The following is a 24,272-nucleotide window of genomic DNA, read 5'->3' as shown; positions in this document are numbered from 1 at the left end:
TTTTTTAGGTTATTGGACAGTGAGGTGATGAGGGTGTTGAAATAGGTTTGTTTGGCGAGGTGAAGGGCAGTGTTGTATATTCTAAGCAGTGTTGTATGTTCTAATCATTTTAAGACTTTGTGAAGAAGAAAGTAAAATGCATTAAGATCGCACCATGCAAACAAAGCTGTAAACAACATGTTCAGAGACAGAGAATGTAGAGAACATTGAGATCAAGCCCCCTCCCCAAATGAAAAAGTGCATATTGTAAAACTGATTAGAAAACACAAATATATGGCTCAGAGGCATCATCTGGCAAGTGTAGAGTTAAAAAGGGGGAAAAATATAAACAAATAAATTAAATAAATAAACAAATAAATAAATAAATATGTGATAACAAACACCTCCACTACTTAGTGTACGGTCCAGATAAAAAAATACTAAATATGTAAGATAAGACAAAGTAGTGTTAACTCATAAATGTGTTGGGCGTGACATAGTATATTGGGGGGGGGGGATACAATTTAGATTTAACACTTTGTTGGCTAGAAACAAAAGTGTTGCCATGCTGCAGCATAAAATAAATACTTTAGGGTCACTCAGTCTAAAACAAACAAACAAAAAAGAAATAGGAATTAAAACAGATGCTACCACTTAACATAAAAAATAACTTCCTTAATCATTCGCAAATGTGAAGCGCATGTGATTTTTTTCCAGCACATCTTTTTCTGCTCAGAATGTGTTATTTATTTTTTTGTTTCCTTTTATTATTTTTTTTCTTCTCCTTCCTTCTTCTTTGCCTTTCTCATCTTCTTCTGGAACAGTTTGATTTTGCAAGTTAAAAAAAAAAAAAAAAAAAAAGTTCCCTCCCTTCCCCCCTTTTCTTTTGCAAGCTGCTTTCCTCTGCAGCACTTCAGGGGTTAAATGTGATTGAAGGCTCTTTGAAGATGGGATGAAAGGAATAGCTGCTGGAGACTCTCTGCTCTCATTGGTCCGGCTGCCTTCAAAGGACTCTTTTTCTTAACCAGAGGGGGGAGTCTGGCTTTAAGAAAGGAATTCAGAAATCTCAGGTCCTTGCAGATACACTCTCACAGACAAGTACTGAAGATCGCCTGCAAAAATCCCCTCTGTTCTGTTCGGGCCCAGAAAGCCAGAAGATCGCATGGTTGTGCCGGGGAAGGCTCGGGACGAGCTGAGGGATTTTTCCTCGGCTGCTTTGCTGCTTTTTGCCGAGCTGCACTTTTACCGCTCTGCCAGGATGCAGCCTTCAGTGATCTCCACTGATGTTTCATTAAAGCCATAACACCCCTTTGTTCTTTGGCTTTGTCCCCAGGGGGAGTGAAAAAGGGCTTTTTGGTTTTGATTAAAAAAAAAAAAAAGTTCAGAGAGAGAGAGGAGGGAGAGGGAAGAAATCCTTCCAGTCCTAACTCCCTCCAGGAAGGTGTGAGCTTCTTCTCCTCCTGGCTTCTTCCCGTCCCCTTTTCCAGGCTGGATCATGGTTTTTTCTTCTTTTTTTTGCAACTTGGATTCTCTTTTGGATTATTTCAATGTTTGCGACCATGACTGAGCTTCACTGGGCAAGTGGATTATTGGATTTGTAATCCGGAGTGAGACCTGATCTGAAAGCTGAAGGTAAAGTTCTCAGGGGTCGCTGTGCGAGCGGAGGGCCTGCAGAAGTCACCCTGGGGTGCCCCCATAAGTGTCCAGGCTTGTCCCAAGGGCCCCCCCGGTGCTGGCTGGGCTGCAGGGACATATGTTTATATTTAGACCCTCAGTGTTGTGTGTTAGGGTGGGATGTTTACCACTCTTCTCTTCTCCTGACTTCCTAGGGTTTGCTCTGGTTTCCTATGTGGTGGGCAGGATTTGTTGTCTCCCTCTCTTCATAATGATTATTTCTTCTTCTTCTCTATACTATTACCTGAAAGCTTGATTGCACTTTTTTGAGTCCACTTTCTTCTCCATGTGGTTTGTAATGGATCCTGCAGACCCCCCCTCCTCCCCATTTCTAGTCCTATCCTTTTAATCTGTTATTGTGTAGAACTGTACGATATTTGCTTTCATACCAATATCGCCTTCATCACACACGTGTGTGTGTGTGTGTGTGTGTGTGTGTGTATGTATATATATATTATAATACACACACACACACACACACACACACACACACACACACACACACACACACACACACCCCAAATGTGACATTTTGCAATGAAACTCCTTCATCCATAGACTTTTCAGATCTCTGCAAATTAACTCTTTGTCACAGGGTTGCCTGAAAAGTTTTCCCTGTGATCTGCATCCCAGCAGAGAAGGGGCAGTGAGGGCCTCATCTGTATAGGATTTCATGAGAATTGGTGAAATACTTCTAGCTTCCCCCTTATCCACAAATGTCTGTGAACTTGTACCTATAAAATGGTTTCAAACATCTGGATATATTGGACGCATTTTCTGGTATGCTGGGGAAGAGAGGGAGAGAGTCTTTGGCCCACCTGTTGTGAATAATTTCTCTTGAAGAAAAACTCTACAGGGCGACAGTGTATGGTGTAAGTCATGTTGAAAAGGAAGAAAATGGTTCCCAGATGGCCATTTACTTGTAATAGAGCCTTGCAGTTCCGGAGGAGTTATAGGCTGTAGTCATAAGTGGATTCTTCTCTTGATGCAGGCCTAATGATCCCTGATAATCTTCAGAAGGCCAAACCAAAGTTGTTTTTTAATGTCAAATGTTTACGAGTTTAATTACTTTTATCGATCTTTAGACAAAAAAATGGCCATAAATGTCAGATACTTATGCAGACTATTGGCAAATCCAGCAGAAAACTGGTGAAATCTGCTAAGAAGCTGATGTCTGTGGTGGTCCTACACATCTGATGCTACCATGAAGAGCAGGATCTGCAGATATCTCATGGGTATGGTCAGCTGATGGACCCTTATAATAAACTATGGACAGACCTATTAAAAAAATGTTTTTTTTACAAAGTTATTGACCACTGTGGAACATTCCCTACTAGTTAAAAGATGTCCAAAGTAGGCCACCTCTACTTTGTTTAGGCAACTTTGAAGCATTGCACCTAAACTTTTCTGGAATCCTCCCAAGAGTTCATGTATAATTATCATTTCTTATTGATTTATAACAATGTATGTAGCAAACATGATGGCAAAAACAAAGTCCTGATAAAATATCTTAATTGGTACATTTTTTTTCCCCTTTATAGGAGCATCAATTTCAGGCAGCCATGAGTTCTGCTGGGGTGCTGACCTGTATGCCAGACTCAGGACGGATATTCAGGGAGACCTCATTGCGCCCACCAGTGCCAGGCCAGGAGACACAAACTTACAAGGTATGGGAACACTATGGGAGGATTTATTGATGCTCATTTTGCTTGCACAGGATATCTACATAGACTCGTATATTAACTTTTAAGAGGTAACAGTTATAATTGAGACTAAGGCCACGTTCATGTTCAGTATTTGGTCACTTTTTTACCCCAACCAAAACCAGGAGTCTGACAAAAAGAGATTAGAAATATAATAGAAACACGTCACCACTTCTGTATTTTACCTGGTTTTGGCTACTAATACAGAGGTAAAATACTGAACATGTGAACGTGGCCTTAAGCATAGTTTAAGTGTAGCTAACGTAAAAGTAGCCCCAGTCGATTGCAGTTACTGCACAGTTTGACAGTAGATAATGTATACATGGCTGACCCATTTCATTTTTTTTTTCCACCCCAAAGACTGAGAAGTTTGCAATGGACCCTCATCACTATGAACAACAAATGAAATACAAAGACGATTCTCTTCGAGAAGCGGAAGGTTGTGTCGAGCAAGACACTCGTTTTTCACGATGGGGCCGGTCCTTGAATTTGCTTTTGGATGACCAGGATGGGGCAACACTTTTTCGTATGTACCTGGATGGTAAGGGGCTAGTGGATCTTCTAAGTTTCTGGTTTGCTTGTAATGGCTTTCGAGCTATGGACCCAGCAGAACCCAAAACCTCAAAGACAGCTAAAGCCATCTATCGTTGGTATGTACAAAATAGCCAATCTGTTTCGGGGCGCTTAAAGCCGTCCACGCGGGCCCATGTTAAGGACTGTGTCAAGAACCAACAACTCAATAAAACGGTATTTGACCAGGCACAGCAGGAGATCCAAAAGGCCATGGAGCAGGAGGCCTTTCCTTCTTTTTTGCAGTCTGATATATGCAGGGAATATGCTCACACTTTTGAAGACAGTCCCACCCCTGATAGCCCAGGACCTGGACTTCCAACTCTGGCTGAAGAAGAGGAATACAATGGATTACCGCACACTTCTGTTGGGTTGGGCACCATGGGTAAACTAAACCGTACCTTCACACGAGTACCACCAAGAAGCCAAAGGTGAGACCCATGCTCTTGTCGTCAGTGTAATTTTCTGCTGCTCATTAAATTTCCCTGTATTGTGGTTGATAATCATTTTTATCCATAGGTTGATGGGGTTTTTTTTTCTTTTTTTTTTTTTTTCCCCTCATTTAAGCTTATTTTGATGTTTGTTCTCTGGAACTTTTTCAGCATATTTCTTTGTTTCTGTTCCTCCCCTCCTTGTGTTAAAGGTTAACTTAGCTGTTATTCCTTTCCCTGAGCTCACATATCTTTGATGTGAACAAAATCTTTCCCTGCTCCAGAGATCAAAGAACCACATCTATAAAGCGGTCCGGGATTTTTTTTTCCTCTGCTCTACACTTCCCCCTCCCTCCCAAGATGCCTTGCTGTTTCAAAGCCTTCTTATCTTATAATGACTGTTTTTTATAACAGTTATTCCTTTTTATGGCTTAGGCTGGATTAGATAGTAAATCTTAGCAACATCAGTTTGGAAGATATTTATTTGAATTTGCGCCTTTTCTTTTAGTTGTCCAAAGTGACATCCAAAACAAAAGTGGACAACACTAACTTTCCTGTCATTAAGTAAAATAAAAACTGTCAAGCTCCTACCATGGTCATCTATGGCTTAGTAAGGTGGCTGAGAACGACATGTTCTGTGTAGTCAACAAATCTTCTTTCTTGTTGAAGAATATGGTGACTGTCAACGTCGTCATTCATACCATGCATAACTTCCTAGAATCTCATCTGATCTGTTTTTCAATTTTTTTCTTTTCTTAGGCCTCCCCTTCAAAAAACTGAGTCGGCTTATCAGTACTTTGCTCCTGCAGCTAGCATAAATGACAGTGAGATTTCAAGCGATGCATTAACAGAAGACAGCATGTCCGTCACCGATAGTAGCATGTAAGTATCTTCTCTGGTTTGCATTCATCAATCTCTCTTGGCGTCATTGACCATATAAATCAATATGATGTATGTATTAAAAAAAATGATCGTATTCTAGGTAATGATCCAAGAGGAAAAAAGATGCAAAAAAATAATTTGCGTGCATGGACATGTGTAGGCATCTTTTGGCAGGTGGTCCTGCCGGCCTTGGTTCTTTCAACAAGTAGACTGCCAGAGGGTACAGGTCAAGAAACACGCGGCCTCTTGCTTTTTATCTTCCTATTGTTGGAGACAATGAATGGAATTTGCTGCTCACTTTGATGAAGTTGCCAAGTGCATGGCTCCAAATAGAAGAGATGCACTTGGATCTATGGTGCCTTAATAGTAGAAAGAACCCATGATATTTGTTCTGTCACTTCTTGTTCCCGGCATATTTAGGCAAAAAATTAAAATTGGGTTGTCATAGTCATGTTTACTGTATGTTTGAGATGACATGGATGTGATAATGAACTACAGTATATCATAGTTTAATTGTGCCTATATTCCTCATATGTTCCCTTGTATTTTTTCAGAGATGGAGTCCCGCCATATCGCTTCAAGCAGAGAGAAATCCATCGAAGCGTTAGTGCCAATGGTCAAGTGCCTCTGCCGTTTGTTCCTGTAAGTTTTATGAAAAGTCCCAAAAAAGTTTGTTTTATTAACTTTAGAATTTCCATTAAGTCACTCTTAAGTGCAACTATATTGTCTAGACTAGGGGCACCCAACTGTTTTTGGTTTGAGGGCCATTTTATCAGAGTAAACTAGCCCCTATCGACCGTAATAAAAGGTCATTAACGTCACAACATAAAGATCTAATGGGGACAGATTCCAGTTTTGGGACGACTACCTATTGGTTCCTTCACAATCCAGAAAGGATTGGACCATGGATTCAGTTCTACATTGTAGGTTGTGCGAGACGCTGACAGTCAAGTGTTTCCTTTCTCCTATCAATTACGTGATGATGGCAGCGCTCATGCATGGTCAATTCTCTACTTTACTCCTCTTCAAGATGGTGGCATGGCCCTATAGTGCATCATTACTAGTTGCCCATACCTATGGTGCTACCTGACAATCCTTCACTCCCAAATGTGTATCTATAGCAACCAGACACATTCAGGCACGTCTGTGGTCAGATAATTGAGGGCCACATAGAAAGGTATTTGGCCCCTGTGCCGCAGGTTGTGCACTCCTGCTCTAGACCATATCCACACAGCATAACCATGTAGCTCAGTAGACAGTCATTGGTGCCTAATGATGCCCCATAATGGGGACGCAAGGCTGGAACAGCTTATATTAGATGGTTGCCATACTACTGTGCTGTCCATAGACCCTTATTTTGACCATTATTTATGTATAATGTGTTGAATTGGTTTATTTTCTATATGAAAAGAAAGCACTTGCCCTTCTTTCACAAGATACTTCAGTTCTTGCACTTTTTTGCTAGATGTCCAAATAATGAAAATTAACAAGGACTGAAGTATCTTGTGAAAGAAGGGCGAGTGCTGACTTTCTTTTCATATACATTATAGTGAAACTCCAATTTTCCTTGTTTTTGCACCGCTCCTTATTGGAATAATAGAGGATGCAATTTAATAAAAAAGTGCATTCTACACTGGTGAAAGTGCTTCAACCCTTACATTAATAATTCATATTTTCATTAAAAATAAAAGTTGTACCTGTTCCTAATGCATAGTCTTCATTATTTTTTTTTTTTTTCCCTCCCACCCTCAGAGAACAATGCGCCCACCAGCTGAAATGATGCCAAGTAACCCTGCAGAGTTTGCAGCAAAACTCACTTTAGCTTTGGAAAAAGTTAAAAGACAAAGAGATGCGGAAGAAAAGTTAGATGAAAAGTTACAAAGGTTAAAAGAGGTACAAAATAAAAGTCTTGTTTTGTTGAAGTTGACTTTCCACATGCAGACAGTGACTTTTCTGTAATTTTATTTGTTAGCTCCATAGCTAAAATCCAGGCGGCTGTTTGTGATCAGTTTTAGGTTGTTCAGATGCATCATAAAACTTATCCCTGTGCCCTCCCTAGGCATAAACCTTTCAGCTGCCCAAAAATGTGACTGTCATGAAGATCCTTGATCCCTGAGACAACTGTTGTTTCCTGTCTACATAGACTGGCTGTAGGTCAAATGCAGCACTATTTTGATCTCCAGCCAAACAGGAAAGAGTCCTGTACATTTTCAGGTGCCTGGAGAACACTTTACCTTGCTCTGTTTGCAAATTTGCTGAAAATTGTCCCCCTTTTTATATAAAACAAAACAATTAAAAACTGCAGTGAAAAAAGGGTCAGGTGTCCCTTTAGAACTAATCAAAGAAGTTAAGCTGTTTCTCTACCTCATGAATGACTCTCCTTGATGTGTTAGTAGCTTTTATTGTTCTGCATGTACAATATGATGTTAATGAGTTCTAATTCTGCGATAAGTAGCAAATGTGATACATTTATGTACCTGGCAGTATGACAAGAGGACAAGCTGAGGCACGTACTGCAGGGAATGCTACTGGAATAGCTTTTGGCAAGGTTCAGCCTAAAGATTTAGGAGGAGCTTCAGTTACTTTAATAACTTTATACTTTTAAGTTTGGCCTTTGGAAAAAAAGTCACTATTGTCAATTGAAATGATAAATTACAGGAGCAAAATTAGCAAATGTTACAATTGTATCTTAACAGGAAGAAGACAAACCTGAATATGACCTACCTGCATCCAGCCAGGAGGCTCTTCCAGCTGCTCCTATTGAGGATGACCCTCAGTCCATTCTGGATGACCACGTTTCAAGAGTTTTGAAGACACCAGCAAATCTGTCGCCTAGATCACAGTCGCCTTTCATTCAAAGAAAAGCTAAAGGTCAAAGCTTAACTTCCTCCCACTTAAGACCAAAGGCTTTTCCAGGAATGGAAACACCTGTCACACAGAATGGAGAGCAGAGGGGATCTATTAGGTAGGTACCTGTGCTGATGGCAAATGTTGTGCTTTCCTCTTCATGATTTAGAGTTTTTTTTCAATTCTCTTCATGAGCGCTTGTATTCCCTGTGTCTCCGCTTCTTGCTTGTTGGTGGGAGCAGTGCGCTTCTAAACACTGACAGTGCACTTTACCACACTGTAAGCAGCCGCAGCATTGACGGATCACCGATATACTAATGTTTTCTGTATTCATCTTCAGAGCAATGCTTGCAAGCTGAAAAGGAAGTGTTTGTAAGCATGTTCTCCTTGCCTAAGATTTGGTACCTCTGACAGGTTGGAGAGGTGGCCAATAGCAAGGGCAATGAACAAGCATTTTGCATCTATACCTGTTTACCAAAATGAGACAACATATTATAGGTTTTGTAACTTAAAAATATATTTTTCTTATCTGTCATCCTTCTTAGTTCCCAGGGAACAAGAAATTACAGAAAGGCAGAAGGATGTGTCCCACCTCATAAACTGGATGATGGAAGCTCTTCTCTTTGTCTAACTACGCCTCTTTCACCTGAGCAAGAAGTAGAACGCAGCCAAAGTGTCTTGCAGTGGGTTTTAGACAGCGCAAAGATGATGAAAAAACATAATCGTGATACAAACACTAGGTGCGAGACAAAAGGGCCTCTTAGCGTTTGTGTGGTGTGTTTTTTCTTTGTATTGCTCTTTAACAATTATTTTTGGGTCCGTTCACATGTGTGGGTGTGATGCACACTTTCAGCAAAAATTTCCAGGTGGAACTCTGCAGCAAAAATTGACCCGTATCCGGATTTTAAATGTAACGTTTTTCAACTTGTGCTGCAGATTTTCAATAGAAATTACGCCCTTTTCAGTGAATAGTATGAAATCTGTGGTATATTGGCATTAAAACCCGTAACAAATCCACATTTAGAGTAATAAGTAAGCAATACAGGGTGAAAATAAAGTAGTCAATGGACATGGCTCCCCCAATATCATAAGAAAAATGGGGAACTTAAAACTTAACATTTAATATTAATCATTAAATTGTCACGACACAAACATAGAAATCAGGACCCCCCCCAAGAAAAGCTGCCAGACATGAGTGCGCCAAAAGTGGGGACTGATTACAAGCCAAAAAACTACCAGTTCCACTGGCAATGCAGTACAATAAACCTAATTGGACATAGGGGAATTTATAGACCATCAGTACATATGGTTTTGCCCACTATGCCCCAAACAACCATAGGAGGTCCAAATATTAGAAAATTGGAGCAATCTCACCAAGTAGGTAGAGGAGTCTCCAATGTTGTAGAAAAAAACTCATATGGAGCAGTAGACAAGAACCCATGAAGGCAAGTATCCATGCCAAGAATAAGATTCAGTATGCCATTCCAAGAGGGGGACCACCTCCCTACACGTTTTATCCTAGAAGGACTCATCAGGGGATAGGGGCAGCCAAGGCAGGAGTGCTCCACCATCTCAGGTATTGTTCAATGGCCTCCCACCCACATTGTGCACATCCAGCCAAATCCAGGAACAGATGATCGGTGGGGGAGGCTCTTGTGGGAGGCCCTTGAGCAATACCTGAGATGGTGGAGCACTCCTGCCTTGGCTGCCATATCCCCTGATGAGTCCTTCTAGGATGAAACGTGTAGGGAGGCGGTCCTCTCTTGAAATGGCATACTGAGTCTTATTCCTGGCATGGATACTTGCCTTCATGGGTTCTTGGTCTGCTGTTCCATAGGAGGTTTTTTCTGCAACATTGGAGTCTCTGTCATCTACCTGTCTGAGATTGTTCCGATTTTCTAATTTTTGGAACTCCTATAGTTTGGGGCATAATGGGCAAAAACATAGTAATTTTTTGGATTGTAATCAGTCCCCAGATTTGGTGCATTCATGTCTGGCTGCTTTTCTTGGGAGTTCTGATTTCTATGTTTATTGTATCGTGACATTTTAACGATTAATATTAAATGTTTTAAATCCATATTTAACATTCAGATTTTGTTAAATCATTGTGACAGATTGGAGGAGGATCTGCCTCAAAATTTGTATGAACATACTTGTTGGAAGCATATACTGTTGTAATATGGACAGTTTATTTGCTCGTGCTCACTTCTTAATATCTCATCTTTATTACAGTGTAAGCCACTGCCCGGAAGTGAAGAAAACGAGCCATCGCACCGCATCCCAGCCTGCGCACCTCTTCCTGCAGGATACTTCTATGCCTCCACTTACTGCACCAAACACCTTGGATCAACTGGAAGAAGCTCGTCGGCGACTTGTCGAAGACAAAAGAGTTCCCAAACTTCATAAGAACAGGTACATTTATAATGAATGTGTTCATGTTAATGCAATTAAGTTATGGGGTTGTCCTGAACTTTATATTTTAGGATAGGTCATCAATATCTGATCGGTGGATGTGCAACACCCACCACTCACCTGCCAACTGTTTTTCGATTCCAGTCGCGACCGGACGTGATCAGTTGTGGAGCTGTAGTGCATGGCTCCCTCAACTGTATTCGTCTACTTTTAAGTTTATAGGCGTGTATGTTAATATCTGGCCACGGCCCCTATGCAGTTGACGGAGCTGTGTAGTTCCACGCTGCAACTGGGCACATCCAGCCAAATCCAACAACATGTGATCGGTGGGGGTGCAGAACATCTGTCCCTAAGGACAGACCAACTATATAAAATTCAATGTTTGCAACTCATAGGTTATTATATACCATTGAAAGTGTTGCCTATTTATATGGTTTTTATTTATATATTTTTTTTTGCTTTTGGATGTTTTATTTTCCCTTATGATAAATTCTAAATTTTAAAGTTGAAAGGTTGTCTCATAAAAGTGACCCGTTCCTATACCTTGTATTAGGGAATCCGGACAGTAGAGAGGGTGTTACCTTGTATAGTCAGAGTGACCCTTATCATTGCTTCTTTATTTTAGCCGGTAACTGAGCGTTGAGCATTTTTACTCTTTGTAAAGCTGTAAAGCATTAATACTACCCATTTCATAAAGCTAATCTTAAATGCAATCAAGCACTTTGGCAAACATGGAAATCAAATACGGTAATGCCTAAAAATCTCACACAGCTGTCTGGGTTCACATGCTCAAAAATGTTTGTTTTAGGTGTGTGCAGTCGGCAACTCTTATTAAAGAAAAAGGCAAAGCTGCAGATAGCGTTTCATCTTCTGTCTTCTCCACCATGAAATTGTCTGAAGAGTAAGTATCCTCATGCAGAGTGGTAACTGACTCTGCATTGTTGCCTTCAACAAGTGGCACGGGAACCACATGCGGTTCTCTGTGGCTCCTCCGAGGCAATGACGTGACTTTGCCAGGCTTTTAAAAGTATTTAAATCATTGCAGTACAAACTGTTTGTACTGTGAACTATTCCCAAAAAGGGGTCGGTGCAACCCTGAAACACGTTGATGTATCTACACTCAAGAAAGAAAACACCTTTTTATCATCACATTGTGCCATCCTCGTTCTTTGGGAAACAGCGCAGCCGGCAGCCAATACATAGAGCTCCCATCAACTCCCACTGATGGCCCAACCAGTATCACAAGAACCACATATAGGTGTCTGCAGCTCGTCAGAATCTGTCAGATTCAGATATAGCTGTGCACTAGTGACTTCAGACATCATGGCATTGCTAGAACTTGGTATTATGATCAAGACCATGTCAGTGGTAGATTACAGTAAAAGAAAAGACATATCGTCAATAGACTTTATTCCCTTCAGGCCCGAGTTCCCACAATGAGTGTTTGATGCGTTTTTGATGGTGCATATTTTTAAATTGTTATTGCATTTTTATTTAATGGTTTTTGCTTCATTGATTTCAAAATGGCAAAGCAAGGCCAGTTTCTGCAGTGTGAACGAAAAAAAGAAGCATAATGGTTAGGAGACTTCAGTAAATTCCAAACACTTTGCTTAAACTTTCTGTAATATGCTGCAGATTTTCTTATTATTTTTTTTTTTTTTTTTTTTTTTTGGTGTGTGTGCAAAATACACAGTAGAATAAAGTCCTTGTGGAAATTTGGCCTTCTAAAATTAGTGCCTGATTCGTCAAGGCTTTTTTCGCCAAAGTTTTGGCATTAAAAGCTTTGAAAAGTCACAATTTTGGTGCATCTGAACTTATAGCGTTCTTGCGTCTTATTTACCCAGTTCCGGCAAAGTGGGTCAAGCTGGGGCTGGACGGAGAGGTAACCCCCTCTCGTCATGAATTTGTTATGCCGCAGATCTCACTTCAGCCCCAACTGAGGTAAGATTTGTGGTGAGCGCACGCTACTCTTCAGACACTCCTGATTTATTAAGAGGTGTCTGACTCTAGGACGCCCCCTCACCAAGATCAGTGTGAGCAATGCAAGTCTTGATGGGCCATTTACACTACAAGATAATTGTGGTTAAGAACTCTCATTTCAGGATCTTGTTGGCACTTAAACAGGCTGCCAATCACCTCATTGGGTAAAATCTTTTACGCTGCATAAAAAGAAACATCGTCCTCAGCGATACATTGTTCTGTGTAAACAGGACTCTCAATGCCAAGAACCTTGGCAGCCTCTGTGCACTTGTGGTGGGGTGCCGAGCTGGGGGGGGTGATAGGGGGTGATCCCACTTCTTACCGCGCAGAGATGATACAGAGACACGATGAGGCAGATTCTGGGTGCAACAGGTCCAAGTTTATTTCACACCGTCCGACTGACGGTCCTCGCGGTACACCGCGATATCTCTCTCTGCCCTCCGTGTTCAGGGCCGCTTCAACACCGTATGTTACACAAGGGACGTACTTACACGTCACGTCCCATCTCACACTGTGACAATCCTGACAGCTCGGTTACTGTGGCCGCCTTAGGCCCGTACACCAACAGCACTTTACTAATCAGTCTCGTCGTTACACATACGGTGTCTTCCACCCAGAGCCTTGTCTCTGCTGCGGTCCTTCCCTGTCAGGACCACCCCCCTGACATTTCCTCTCCTCAGTCCCCCTGGTCGGATTCTCCTCAGGGCACACAGACTGGCGAAGTCCTCCTGTCACCTGGGCTCCCCCTGGGGACTGGAACTTTCTGGAACCCTCCCTCAGAATTTATAACTTCCCCGGTTCCTTGAAACTGTCACTAACTGTCACCACGCCCCCCATGACCAACGGTTTCTAAAGCCCTAAGCTGCTGTAAAGTCCTTTACTCACACTCCACCCTGCCATCTAATGGTCATCCCAAGGTACTGCACGTCCACTACACTTTTCTAGTTGTTTCCCCACTGTAATCACTGTCTCCTACCTACACTGTGCAAACCTATCTTTCTTCACTCTGACTAGTCCGTCCGTCCGTCAGGTCACCTTCCCTACACTCCCCCTTCCTTTGTCCATTGTCGTCCTCGACAATCGTCATCCCTGCCTTCGTCGTTCTGAATCTACACCTACATTCTGTTGTCGGACCAGAAGTTGAGCCAAACCCACTATCTGCGGGGGCCGAACCATACTGGGAGCACTATGCTCTGAGCAGCCTACTGCTACTCACCAGCGCGCACGCCACATGACAACGTCTTTCAAATTGGGCAAGGTACACCCGTATTCTCTCTACGGCGTGTATCTTTCCCCTACTCTCCCCTACTGTTACCTTTCACTATCCGGTACGCCATGATCGAGGCCACTCACCTACCAGATCATTGCCGGCGCCCGCCTTTCCTTCTTCAGGGGTGTCCGTGGTGTTGGGGACCTGACCTAGGACGGCTGTCTTTCTCACATCTTCCCATTCATTTTCCTTCTTTCAATTACATGTCATGGTCGGCGTCCCGGTCTCCCAGACCTCAACTCGTAGATCCCTACCGGATCTCACACTTTCCTTTGGTCCCTCGGACCTTCCCGCACTCGGACCTGTTGCATTTTACTTTGGCATATCATACAATAAACAACTTTATAATAGCACAAGTACCCATTTTTATATTTTTTTTTTTTTCATTTTCTTTTGCTTTAAAACTCAACGTTCAACAATAAACAACGCCAGTACTCCTTTTCCCTCCCCCTTCCTTGGACATGGACACTCCCTCTCTTTTACATATCCCCGCTCTGTCAGGCAATCAACTTTACGTTTGCTTTCCATACATGAAACATAAGAAAAGAGAGAAACAAAAAAAAAATAATTGCATCAGATAACAACAAAACATTTTTTTTTTTTTTAAATACAACTGTCCTTATAATCTGCACAACGGTGCCTCGAACTCCTGACAGTCTATACCACTCTCAATGGACAGAGGTGAGGGCTCCACAGCCGTGGAACTCCTGGGGGAACCGAGAGTGTCCATAACAGTCCTTTTTTTACGGGGGTCCGCTTTGCTCAGGCTCCGCCAGCACTGCCACCGCATAATACCCGCGGGGGCAGTATTCCTTATAATAAGAGACCAAGTCCCCTACTTCCAGAGCCCGGCCATGCCGTATAGAGGCAACGTTCACATACACTTTCTGGCCAGTCTTATCACGGATGAAACCGTACCCCTTCTCGAGGTCGGTGTATACCAGCCGCCCCTGCGATCTCTTCTCTGCCATGCCAGCCTCCCCCTTGTCATGCAGCTGTTTCCAAATCGCTTTCTCCCGTGTCTTCTTTCCCTTAATAACCTCCGCAACCCAAACGGAGGGTACCGCACCAGTCCCAGAGTCCGGTGGGCGGGACCTTGCCGAGAAAGGGCGTGGGGTAGAGGCGGCCGATGATATCTGTGGCCCAGCAGTCGCTGGGGCCGGGTAGCGGATGGGAGCAGCCGTGACTCCGGAGGGCTGGTCCACAGGGCCCGATAAACAGACCCCAGCCGGTTCCAATACTGGCTTCACCGCGGCCACAGGGTAGGCCGCATCCACAACTCCCAGCAAAGCCGGAGTAACGGCCGGTTCGGGTGATGAGGCTGACACCGGCCGAGGGAGCGCAACCGCGCTTTCTGTAAATAAGCCCCGCCCTGGTGACTCCGGGCGGGAAGGTTCGGGAACGGGAGCTAGGGCCTTGCTCAATTCCACGTATAGCATAGGGCCCTCCGCAGCCGGGCCTTCCGGTACACTGGAGGCTGCGTGTTGTGGCAAAATGATAGGGGCCGCTTGTGAAGCTGTCGGCAAGGCCGGGGGAACTCTCACCTTCCTCGGCGCCACGGCCTCCGTCACACCACCGCACGGATCATCCCGCAGCCTCCGCTCTCCAATTTGCTGCTCAGCGGGCCTAGCCTCCAGACTCAGGGGCTCCGCAAGGAGACTCTCCGTCGGTATCAATGGCGGCCGCTCCTTCTGGTTCCGCAGGGGCTCCGCATAGATTCCTCTTCTTGTCCATGGACCCGAAGATGACGTCTTCTGTCTCAGCTCGTTCTCCTGCCGCCACTGCCATTCTAGGCGGCCAATACCCCGACTTTCGCAGCATCTCATACCGTCCGGTGGGCAGCAATCGAATGGCGCCAAACAGTCGCTCCCAGGCTTTCCTTCGGTGTCACTCCCTCTGCGGGGTGGAGCGTTGGTAGGCCTCTCCACCCACCTGTCAGGGTCCAATGCTTGGAAACGTCGGCCTCCGGACACATACTGCTGTCCACGGGGGTACGTTGGAGGGGGTCCCAATCCATTCGGAACTACCGCGAACACCCGGACCTCGCCTCTGCGTTGAAGGAGCGCTGCCATACTGCACTGTCTCTGGTACCGCCCCGGATCCTCTACTGGCCACACAGATTCGTCACTGCGCTCCTCATTTGTAATCCACTGGTAAACAAATTGTAATCCACCGGTAATTGTATTCCAGACTGAGTAGACTAAGTCCTTTTCCATTTTTTTTGAGGCAGGTCTGCCGCAGAAGATGAGGTATTAGCGGCGGCGATCCTGCCGACTACGCCAAATGTGGTGGGGTGCCGAGCTGGGGGGGGGTGATAGGGGGTGATCCCACTTCTTACCGCGCAGAGATGATACAAAGACACGATGAGGCAGATTCTGGGTGCAACAGGTCCAAGTTTATTTCACACCGTCCGACTGACGGTCCTCGCGGTACACCGCGATATCTCTCTCTGCCCTCCGTGTTCAGGGCCGCTTCAACACCGTATGTTACACAAGGGACGTACTTACATGTCACGTCCCGTCTCACACTGTGACAATCCTGACAGCTCGGTTACTGTGGCCGCCTTAGGCCCGTACACCAACAGCACTTTACTAATCAGTCTCGTCGTTACACATACGGTGTCTTCCACCCAGAGCCTTGTCTCTGCTGCGGTCCTTCCCTGTCAGGACCACCCCCCTGACGTTTCCTCTCCTCAGTCCCCCTGGTCGGATTCTCCTCAGGGCACACAGACTGGCGAAGTCCTCCTGTCACCTGGGCTCCCCCTGGGGACTGGAACTTTCTGGAACCCTCCCTCAGAATTTATAACTTCCCCGGTTCCTTGAAACTGTCACTAACTGTCACCACGCCCCCCATGACCAACGGTTTCTAAAGCCCTAAGCTGCTGTAAAGTCCTTTACTCACACTCCACCCTGCCATCTAATGGTCATCCCAAGGTACTGCACGTCCACTACACTTTTCTAGTTGTTTCCCCACTGTAATCACTGTCTCCTACCTACACTGTGCAAACCTATCTTTCTTCACTCTGACTAGTCCGTCCGTCCGTCAGGTCACCTTCCCTACACACTGCCAGTCAGCCCTTAAGGCTCAAAATCATGTGTTGAAAGTGGTTTACAACCCATAATAAACTGGAGCCCTCCACTCCTATTGCGCAGTGGCCATTATTGACGATCAGAACTAAATAACTACCCGAGACTCAAAATGAGCCCAACATAAGAATACGTTTCGAAAATGATATGCTTCATTACCAATATAGCAAAGCCTTCTGATCTGAAGTCTGGCTTATAGAGTTAGATTAAGAACCTTAATACATTGACTTTAATGTATTTTTCTTTTTTTAATTTCTTATAGGCTTAAGTCTGCAAAAAAGATGAATAGTGATCAAGGGCAAGGAGGTTTAGCGATTGTCTACTACTTCTGTGGAGAAAGAATTCCTTACATGATTCGAACAAAGGAGCCTAGCTTGACTTTGCAAGAATTTAAAGAGCTTCTCAGTAAGAAAGGAAGTTACAAGTAAGTATCATGTCTGGGGTCTCATCTGATATTGTAAAAGAAATGTCAGGTTCTCCTCGTCGGCCACTAAATATCCTTGCTTGTCTTTTGCAGATATTACTTCAAAAAGGAGAGTCAAGAGTTTGAATGCAATGCTGTGTTTCAAGAGATATCTGAGGAGAATGCAGTCCTGCCGTTGTATGAAGAGAAGATCATCTGCAAGGTGGAAAGGGCATGCTAAGCATACAGTGCATGCAAGAGAGAAGGTCAAGTTTTACTGTGGCTGTTCAGACGTGAAGGTTTATAGACAGTGAGGCAAATGGGACCTCTTGACTTAAGAAGTTCTTGGGACTAGGTAAAGAAGATGGAATGAGATGATGGAAACCACATGAAGTTTGGTGGTCTTTTCATGACACGCACATGTGAAGGAATTGGAGATAAGCCTGGAAATGCTCAAAATGAGAAGGTAGAGAGTTAGTACTTCACAGTTCTGTGCATTTAATATCTATGGTTCCTAAGAGGCAATTGCTGACCCTGATCCTGTTAAGGGTTGTGACGGGAAAACCTGTCCACAAAAAGTGGAAATGTATTTCCTGGATTTTTCTGGCCACTATGTGTATTCAGGTACACTGTATCTACATAACAATGTGTATTTATGTAGCAAGTAGCTTGATTTTGATGGACAACAGCCAGCTTGCTACAGTATCTAGAACGTTTACGTTTACATGCAATACCACTATGTAATCTTTGGATACCCCATTCTTGTGGATCAAAGGATTAATGTAAACCCATTTATCAAACAATTCAAGGACTCAAAATGGAAAATTGGAGAAGATGATGTTGGAGAAGCAAAATGGTGCTTGTTGAGTTGGAGTAGAGGGACTTGTCCAAGTCTTCTGAGACCACATTTTCATTTCTGGTTATGAAGCTATGCAAAAGAGATGATTTAAACTGCTGCTATTTGGACTGCTGGTGACTTTCTTGCTTGGATTGTACTGCAAGGATTTTACGCCATACTGATGAGAGGGATATCGCCATCTGAACTTTTGTTTTTGTTACATGAATTTTTCACAAACTATGTAATATTACTTTTATATCCGGTACTAGTTTATATGGGTTATATTGTTCTGAATCAACATACCCTTATCCAAGTTCTGTTTTAAGAACAATTTATACTGATCTGATGAAATTTCAAAAGAAAAAACTATTTGAAGGCGCATAAGAACGCATGCTCACGTGACTATTGGCATTTTTTTCTCTATTGATACTGTTGAAATAAGTGATCAAACTTTTTTGGAGATAGATAATCAAAGCCATAGAAACCATTTTAAACTCTGTTTTAAGGGTTTACATTATCCCTTGATTATATTAAAGGGTTTTCCTGCCTTTTTTGTATACATAAAGTAGAAAAATTTGTAACCACAACAAAAGAAACGCCTTTTATTTAAGCAATAAAGGTCTGGGTATTTTCTAAGTGAGGATCTTGATGCCTATAAGAATCTATATACAACCCGTGTTCAAGTAGACTATATTGACCTGTGCCAGGGTACAGTACGTAGAACTTTTTTGTGAATTTTTTTTCTTTAGTTTATCCAGAAAAATGGGAACGTTGGACAGTCTCACCTTAGGCTGCTGTAATGTCAGTATTTTATGGTTCTAGTGTACAGCAGAATGGCTTAGACTGGAAGGCCTGCTGTTTGGGGCACAGTAAGAATGCCATTTATTCATTTAATGGTATTTTTATTAATTCTACACCTGTGCACTATCAAGATTCAGTGGTTTATAAATTAAAACCAGGGCGTATGAAAAGGTGGGTCAGAACTTGGGTTTCTTTTTTCTTTACTCGTTTGTTCAGGACTGTAGCGTTGGCTTGTCTTAGTATGTGGTACAGGTGAAAATGATAGTGGTGCAAAATAGAAAAAAATATCCTTTTCTACTGTATGCTGGACCATCCCCGAAAGTGGACCACTTAAAAAAGGATAGACTGTAAGAAGTGAGAGGTTCATTTCAAATCTTGGAATCAAGATCTTCTGGAAACCCATAACGTACTTTTAGGCATATGTCTTGCTATGTTGCTGCTTTCTTTTGATAGAAATCAGAAGCGCTAGGATTCTCTCAGTACAACAGAGGGCTATGAACGTGGTTCAGCATTGTAGGTATTGTCTCATATATTCTCTTGAACGCACAGCTCCTCAGCCTCCCTGCTTCCTGTTTTGCTGGAGAACAGAGCGCTCCTGATTTTCCACCTCGAACTTGGAACATTTTGACCTGGTAGCACAAACTTGAGCTTTGTAGGGGTTGTCTCATATTTTCTCTTGAGCGCAGCGCTCCTCAGCCGCTCTGCTTCCTGTTCGAACTTTGAACTTTGAACATTGTTGCCCTGGTAGCACAAACTATTTGTTCTCCATTGCTCCACAGATTCAATTGTCTCTGGGGCACCGAAGATGGGCATATGAAGTGATCTTACAAGGATTGCTCTCCGTATTTGGGAGACCGGCCACCGGTGATAGGTTGCATTCAACTACAGAATTAAAAATCCTTCTGTTCTTGATGATTTTTAATAAGGCTTCTTGTTTCTACAAGACCATTTTATGATGAGAAGACCCCTTGAGTTTCCCAAGCTCATTAGAAGGACACGTATACACGTCAAGTATTTTGAGTTTTTTTACATCAGTATTCATAAGGCAAAAGCAGGAGAGGAACAATCAGAGAAAAGTATAATAGAAACACGTCACCACTTCAACATTTTTCACCCACTATTAATTTTGGCTTACAAATACTGATGTAAAATACTGACCAAATACTTAACATGTGAACATGGCCCAAGTATCTTGTGATACTGGTGGATTTTTATTCTTTCTCTCTTTTTCCATGGGGGTTAGCAGGGTGGCTGGGTAGCCTGAATTACATGGGCGTACAACATTCTGCACTTTATTTGTTGACAAACTAGAAGTCCTATTCTTTTTGGTGAGCGAGGCCCATTTGTAGCAAGCTTTACTTCTTGGTTGAAAAACCGATGTGGTGCAGATATTTTCCCAAACTCCTACATTTAACAAGTACCAGCATTACTTGTAGAAATAACTTATTTTCTAGAATACAATTTGTAAATGTTTTTATAAATATAAAGATTACTATTTAATAATTCATATTAATAAAGTATTGCTTTTGTCTCCGTTACGTGGCGAACTGGGACATTCATTCATTCATTCATTCATTCATTCTTTCTAACACCTGTTTTAAAGGTGATGGTGTTAATTGTTACAGGGAAAGAAACTTCTGCATTTTTTTTTTTTTTTTTTTTTTTTTTTTTTTTAATTCTTGTAGCAATGAACTACATTTTGGTAGCCGAATATTCGACAGTTTTATACAGTAATTCATATTTTTATATTGAATTATATTCACATGTACAAATATAAATACATTTTTTTTTTATATATATATATTTCAGAGTTATTAAGGTGTATAAATTTAAAACTTTTTGTTATTCTACAAAATGTAAAATAAGCTGGAATAAAAAAATATATTTTTTTGGAAACTTTCCTTTGCTTGACATTTTTATTTTTTTCCACATAAAATAAAGGAGAAAAAAAGTTGACAAATTCACAAAACAATGAAGGGCTTGGCTTAATGGCGATAAATGGAGCCTATAATGCATGTGTTATACTCCAGCGCACAGGGACACAAAGTCTCATTGTTAGAAAATGATGCCACTCCTTAGCATAATAACGTCTAAACTTTAGTATGCAAAGTTTCAAAATATAGCTTTCCCTTAGTACTTTAATGTCAGTGCTCCCATTTCCTGACAGGTAGTGTACTAAGCATTTAAACACTTGGCTGAGTGGCAGGATGTACCTCGGAGGAATACAGGTAATTGTGCCCATCATTGTTCAGATTTGCCATGTAAGCTGCTTATGCCTTTAATGACAAAAACCTCCTTATCGACAGAGTTAAAACTTAATTAAAATTGCCTAAAAACAATACTTACTATTATACTTGCCGGTATTTGTCTTGCTTTTAGCCATTGGCGTGAATCTTTACGAGGTAATCAACATTTTGTCTTTTTGCAGCCAACACCTTCCAGACCAGAATAAAGACCGTATTGTTCAGCATTTAATGTTTAAAGGGAAGGTGACAGCTGATACATGCTTCCTGTGGATCGAGAAGCATGTATCAGACACTTGCTACAATTGTGGCACCCCAGGAGTCCAGTTGTCACATTGGCATTGCCTCCCTCACAGAGGGGAATGTCATGCCTGGAAGCAATGAGAGGTTCCCTGACCAGGTAGAACCAGCATCCAACAGTTGTTCTAACTCCAGAACAAAAGGGATGGAGCTTAAGGGAGTGACAGTTGATGGGAGGAGTTAGTGCTGAAGTAAGGTGGTTGTATTGGAAACAGTCAGTCAGAGGGGAGTGAGGGCTAACAGTCTGAGGAGAGTTGGGGAGGAAAAGAGAAACTTGGGGAATCTGGGAAGTGGAGCTGAGAGAAGGCTCACCCCGAAGCTGAGCGCTGGAAAGAAGACGCCGGAGTCTGTGGCTGCACGGGTAAAAAGAGCCCGACCGCTAAATCCTGAGGGCAGGGGACTGCAGGTCTCATGGCCCCATAAAACACTCAGTGGCACAGCAGCATAAGAGAGCCCGGAGCTGCCACGAAGGGGCGACACCTGTAAAAAGGCTAAAGCTGCCTGCCATACGGGCAAGTGCTAAAAGAAAAGCAGGAAAAGAGGCCCAAGCACAGCTTTAGTAGCAAGGACCTCAGAGGAAAGTGCAAAAGGGAGGCCTCCATAGCCATCTGGCTCAATGGATCTTGAACTGCTTCCAGGCTACCCAGATCTCCCTCACTATCTGTGATCCCCTGGTCTGCACCCTGGACTATCAAGTAAAGGTAAAAGGAAATTGCAACCCTGCTGTGTCCTCGGTTTTATTACTGTGTCATCTACTCTGCAATACAACCATCACAACCATTTTAAATAAAACGGATACAACTGCCCTGGGGCCTAGCTCTGCCTGTGGAGAGCTGTAACAACTCTGCAGCATCACCAACAGCCCCAGAGGTCTTTCAAGCAGCGTTGGCTAACACCTTTTATTGCCGAATACCACAGGTGGCATCACGAATTAATCCCCCATAACTATTCCCTTCATTTGATTGCTCGCCCAGGGCCATAGACCGGGTCACCACTGCCGTGACATCTCCTGAAGTAACAGAACCGGCCAGGTACCGAGTACCCCACAACCCTGCGGGGTGCGGCACAATATTCCCGCCAGGTATGTTTAACATTGTGGGGTTTCAGAGACAACCATACTTTAACAGCCGTCGGGTACCGAGCAGCGCTGTAGACTTGTCTTACAGGTAGTTCCCTGGCAGCTTCTCCCGCCTGCTGCCCTAGATTGATAGGTCTTTGCCTATGTGAGCGTATGGGTGGCCCCCGCAAAATTGCAAAGATGTCTTAATTTTTATACGAGTGCCTGATCAGAATCTGCAATGCAAGTCTATGGATCAGTGAAAAATTAGACCACACTGGCATCCAAGTGCTGTCCGATTTTCATGGACTGTTCGATTTACAAAATAAATTTATGAAACTTGGCCCCAAATCACTGTTAAAACTTGGTCAGTTTTTTTTCCTCTTATGTGAAAGAAACTAACCTGAGTGATGCCAGAGGCTAAGTTCCCACGATGCACTTTTGAATTTTTTTTTTTTTTTTTTTTTTTTACTCTGCGTTTATTTTCTTTACTTGTAAGGCTATTTTCAGACTTGCGTTAGGCCGTCACTAAGATCCGGCTGCGCCTCCTCCGGTCAGCTCCTCCTATGGGCGCATGACGCTGCATACCAGCATACCCTATATTTAGCGTTGGGTATGCTGGCCGTGCGCTGGTATGATTTTGCTGGCGCATGCACCGTGTTGCATTTTTGTGCGCTCAGCGCAGTGCCAAAAGGGCGCACGGCCAGTGTACCCAATGCTAAACATAGGGTACTCTGGTCGCATGCAGCGTCATGCGCCCATAGGAGGAGCTTAACGGGGGAGGCACGGCCGGGGGCAGAGCTTAGCAGCGGCCCTGCGCTGCGCCTCCTAACGCAAGTCTGAAAGTAGCCTAAGTAACCTATTTTAATTAATGGATGCAGAAATGTAAAACAAAAATCTGCTACATCAAAAGCTCATCGTGGGAATGTAGCCTTAGGCTATGTGTACATGTTGCGTTTTTTATGCATTTTTTAAGCTTTTTTTACAAGCGCAATTGGTCGAAAAACGCAATGGAGTACTTATTCAAGGTAATTCAATGACAATCCTGAAATATTGAGCACATGATCAGTAAATTTCTGTCCATATTTGCTGTGTTTTATTTTCTGCAGCATGTCCATTCTTTTTGCGTTTCTGCAGCGTTTTTGACTCACTGACTTAAATTGAGTCAGTCAAATCTGCAGCAAAAAACGCAGGTGTAAAAACGTTTGCGCAGTTGCTGGGTATTTACTGCTTATTTACTGCAGATTTGCTGCCAAATACGCTGTGAATTGTCAAGGGAAATGATGTCAGAAGGAGGAAGTGTTTGTGAGCAGAAAATATGTGTGTGTGTCTTTCTGTGTTTGTCTGTGTCTGTGTGGGTCTGCCTACGTGTGTCTGCGTCTGTCTGTGTGTGTCTGTGTGTGTGTACCCATGCGACAAACAGCCCATGGTGATTGTACTTAGGCGTCGTCTGATGGGACTACTACTCCCATCCGGCTAAGTCTTTTGTCACATATAAGAGACCGCATGAGCCGATGATGGGAGAATAGTCTCATCATCCGGCGCCTGAGTTCAATTGTAAAAAAAAATCAAAACATTTGCATAGTTACATACATATTCACATACAAAATACATACTCACCGAACACCTAATCCCTGATGCCTGCGTCTTCTGCAAACAATCAAAATTAATAAACCAACATATACTCACCTTTCTGCCATAGTCCATTTAATACCGAGTGTTTCACGGTGATCTCACGTGTAGAACAGTCACATCGAGAGATGTGACTGCATTACCCAGCCTGCGGCGATACACTG

General features: G+C 43.0%; 1 protein-coding gene across 2 annotated transcripts; it reads left to right on the top strand.

The window, feature by feature from the left end:
• Window positions 1–998: 998 nt before the first annotated feature.
• On the top strand, window positions 999–20,414 carry LOC141085642 (axin-related protein-like). 2 transcript variants are annotated; one of them, XM_073571181.1, is made up of 12 exons: window positions 999–1,611; window positions 3,195–3,320; window positions 3,717–4,357; window positions 5,117–5,239; window positions 5,794–5,881; window positions 6,992–7,132; window positions 7,936–8,204; window positions 8,632–8,826; window positions 10,319–10,498; window positions 11,307–11,399; window positions 17,097–17,258; window positions 17,352–20,414. In XM_073571181.1, exons 2-12 carry the CDS (start codon window positions 3,216–3,218, stop codon window positions 17,476–17,478), a joined length of 2,124 nt encoding a protein of 707 aa, XP_073427282.1. In that variant the 5' UTR covers window positions 999–1,611; window positions 3,195–3,215; the 3' UTR covers window positions 17,479–20,414. The 2 variants fall into 2 exon arrangements, with proteins under 2 accessions (XP_073427282.1, XP_073427283.1); XM_073571182.1 differs by lacking the exon at window positions 11,307–11,399.
• The last annotated feature ends 3,858 nt before the right edge of the window (window positions 20,415–24,272 follow it).

This window comes from Dendrobates tinctorius, unplaced genomic scaffold, assembly GCF_039654945.1.
Source record: "Dendrobates tinctorius isolate UK_male_01 unplaced genomic scaffold, ASM3965494v1 ptg000028l, whole genome shotgun sequence".
NCBI classification, from domain to species: domain Eukaryota; kingdom Metazoa; phylum Chordata; class Amphibia; order Anura; family Dendrobatidae; genus Dendrobates; species Dendrobates tinctorius.
Note: the sequence above shows the minus strand (reverse complement) of the source record. Positions and strands in the feature narration are given on the sequence as shown.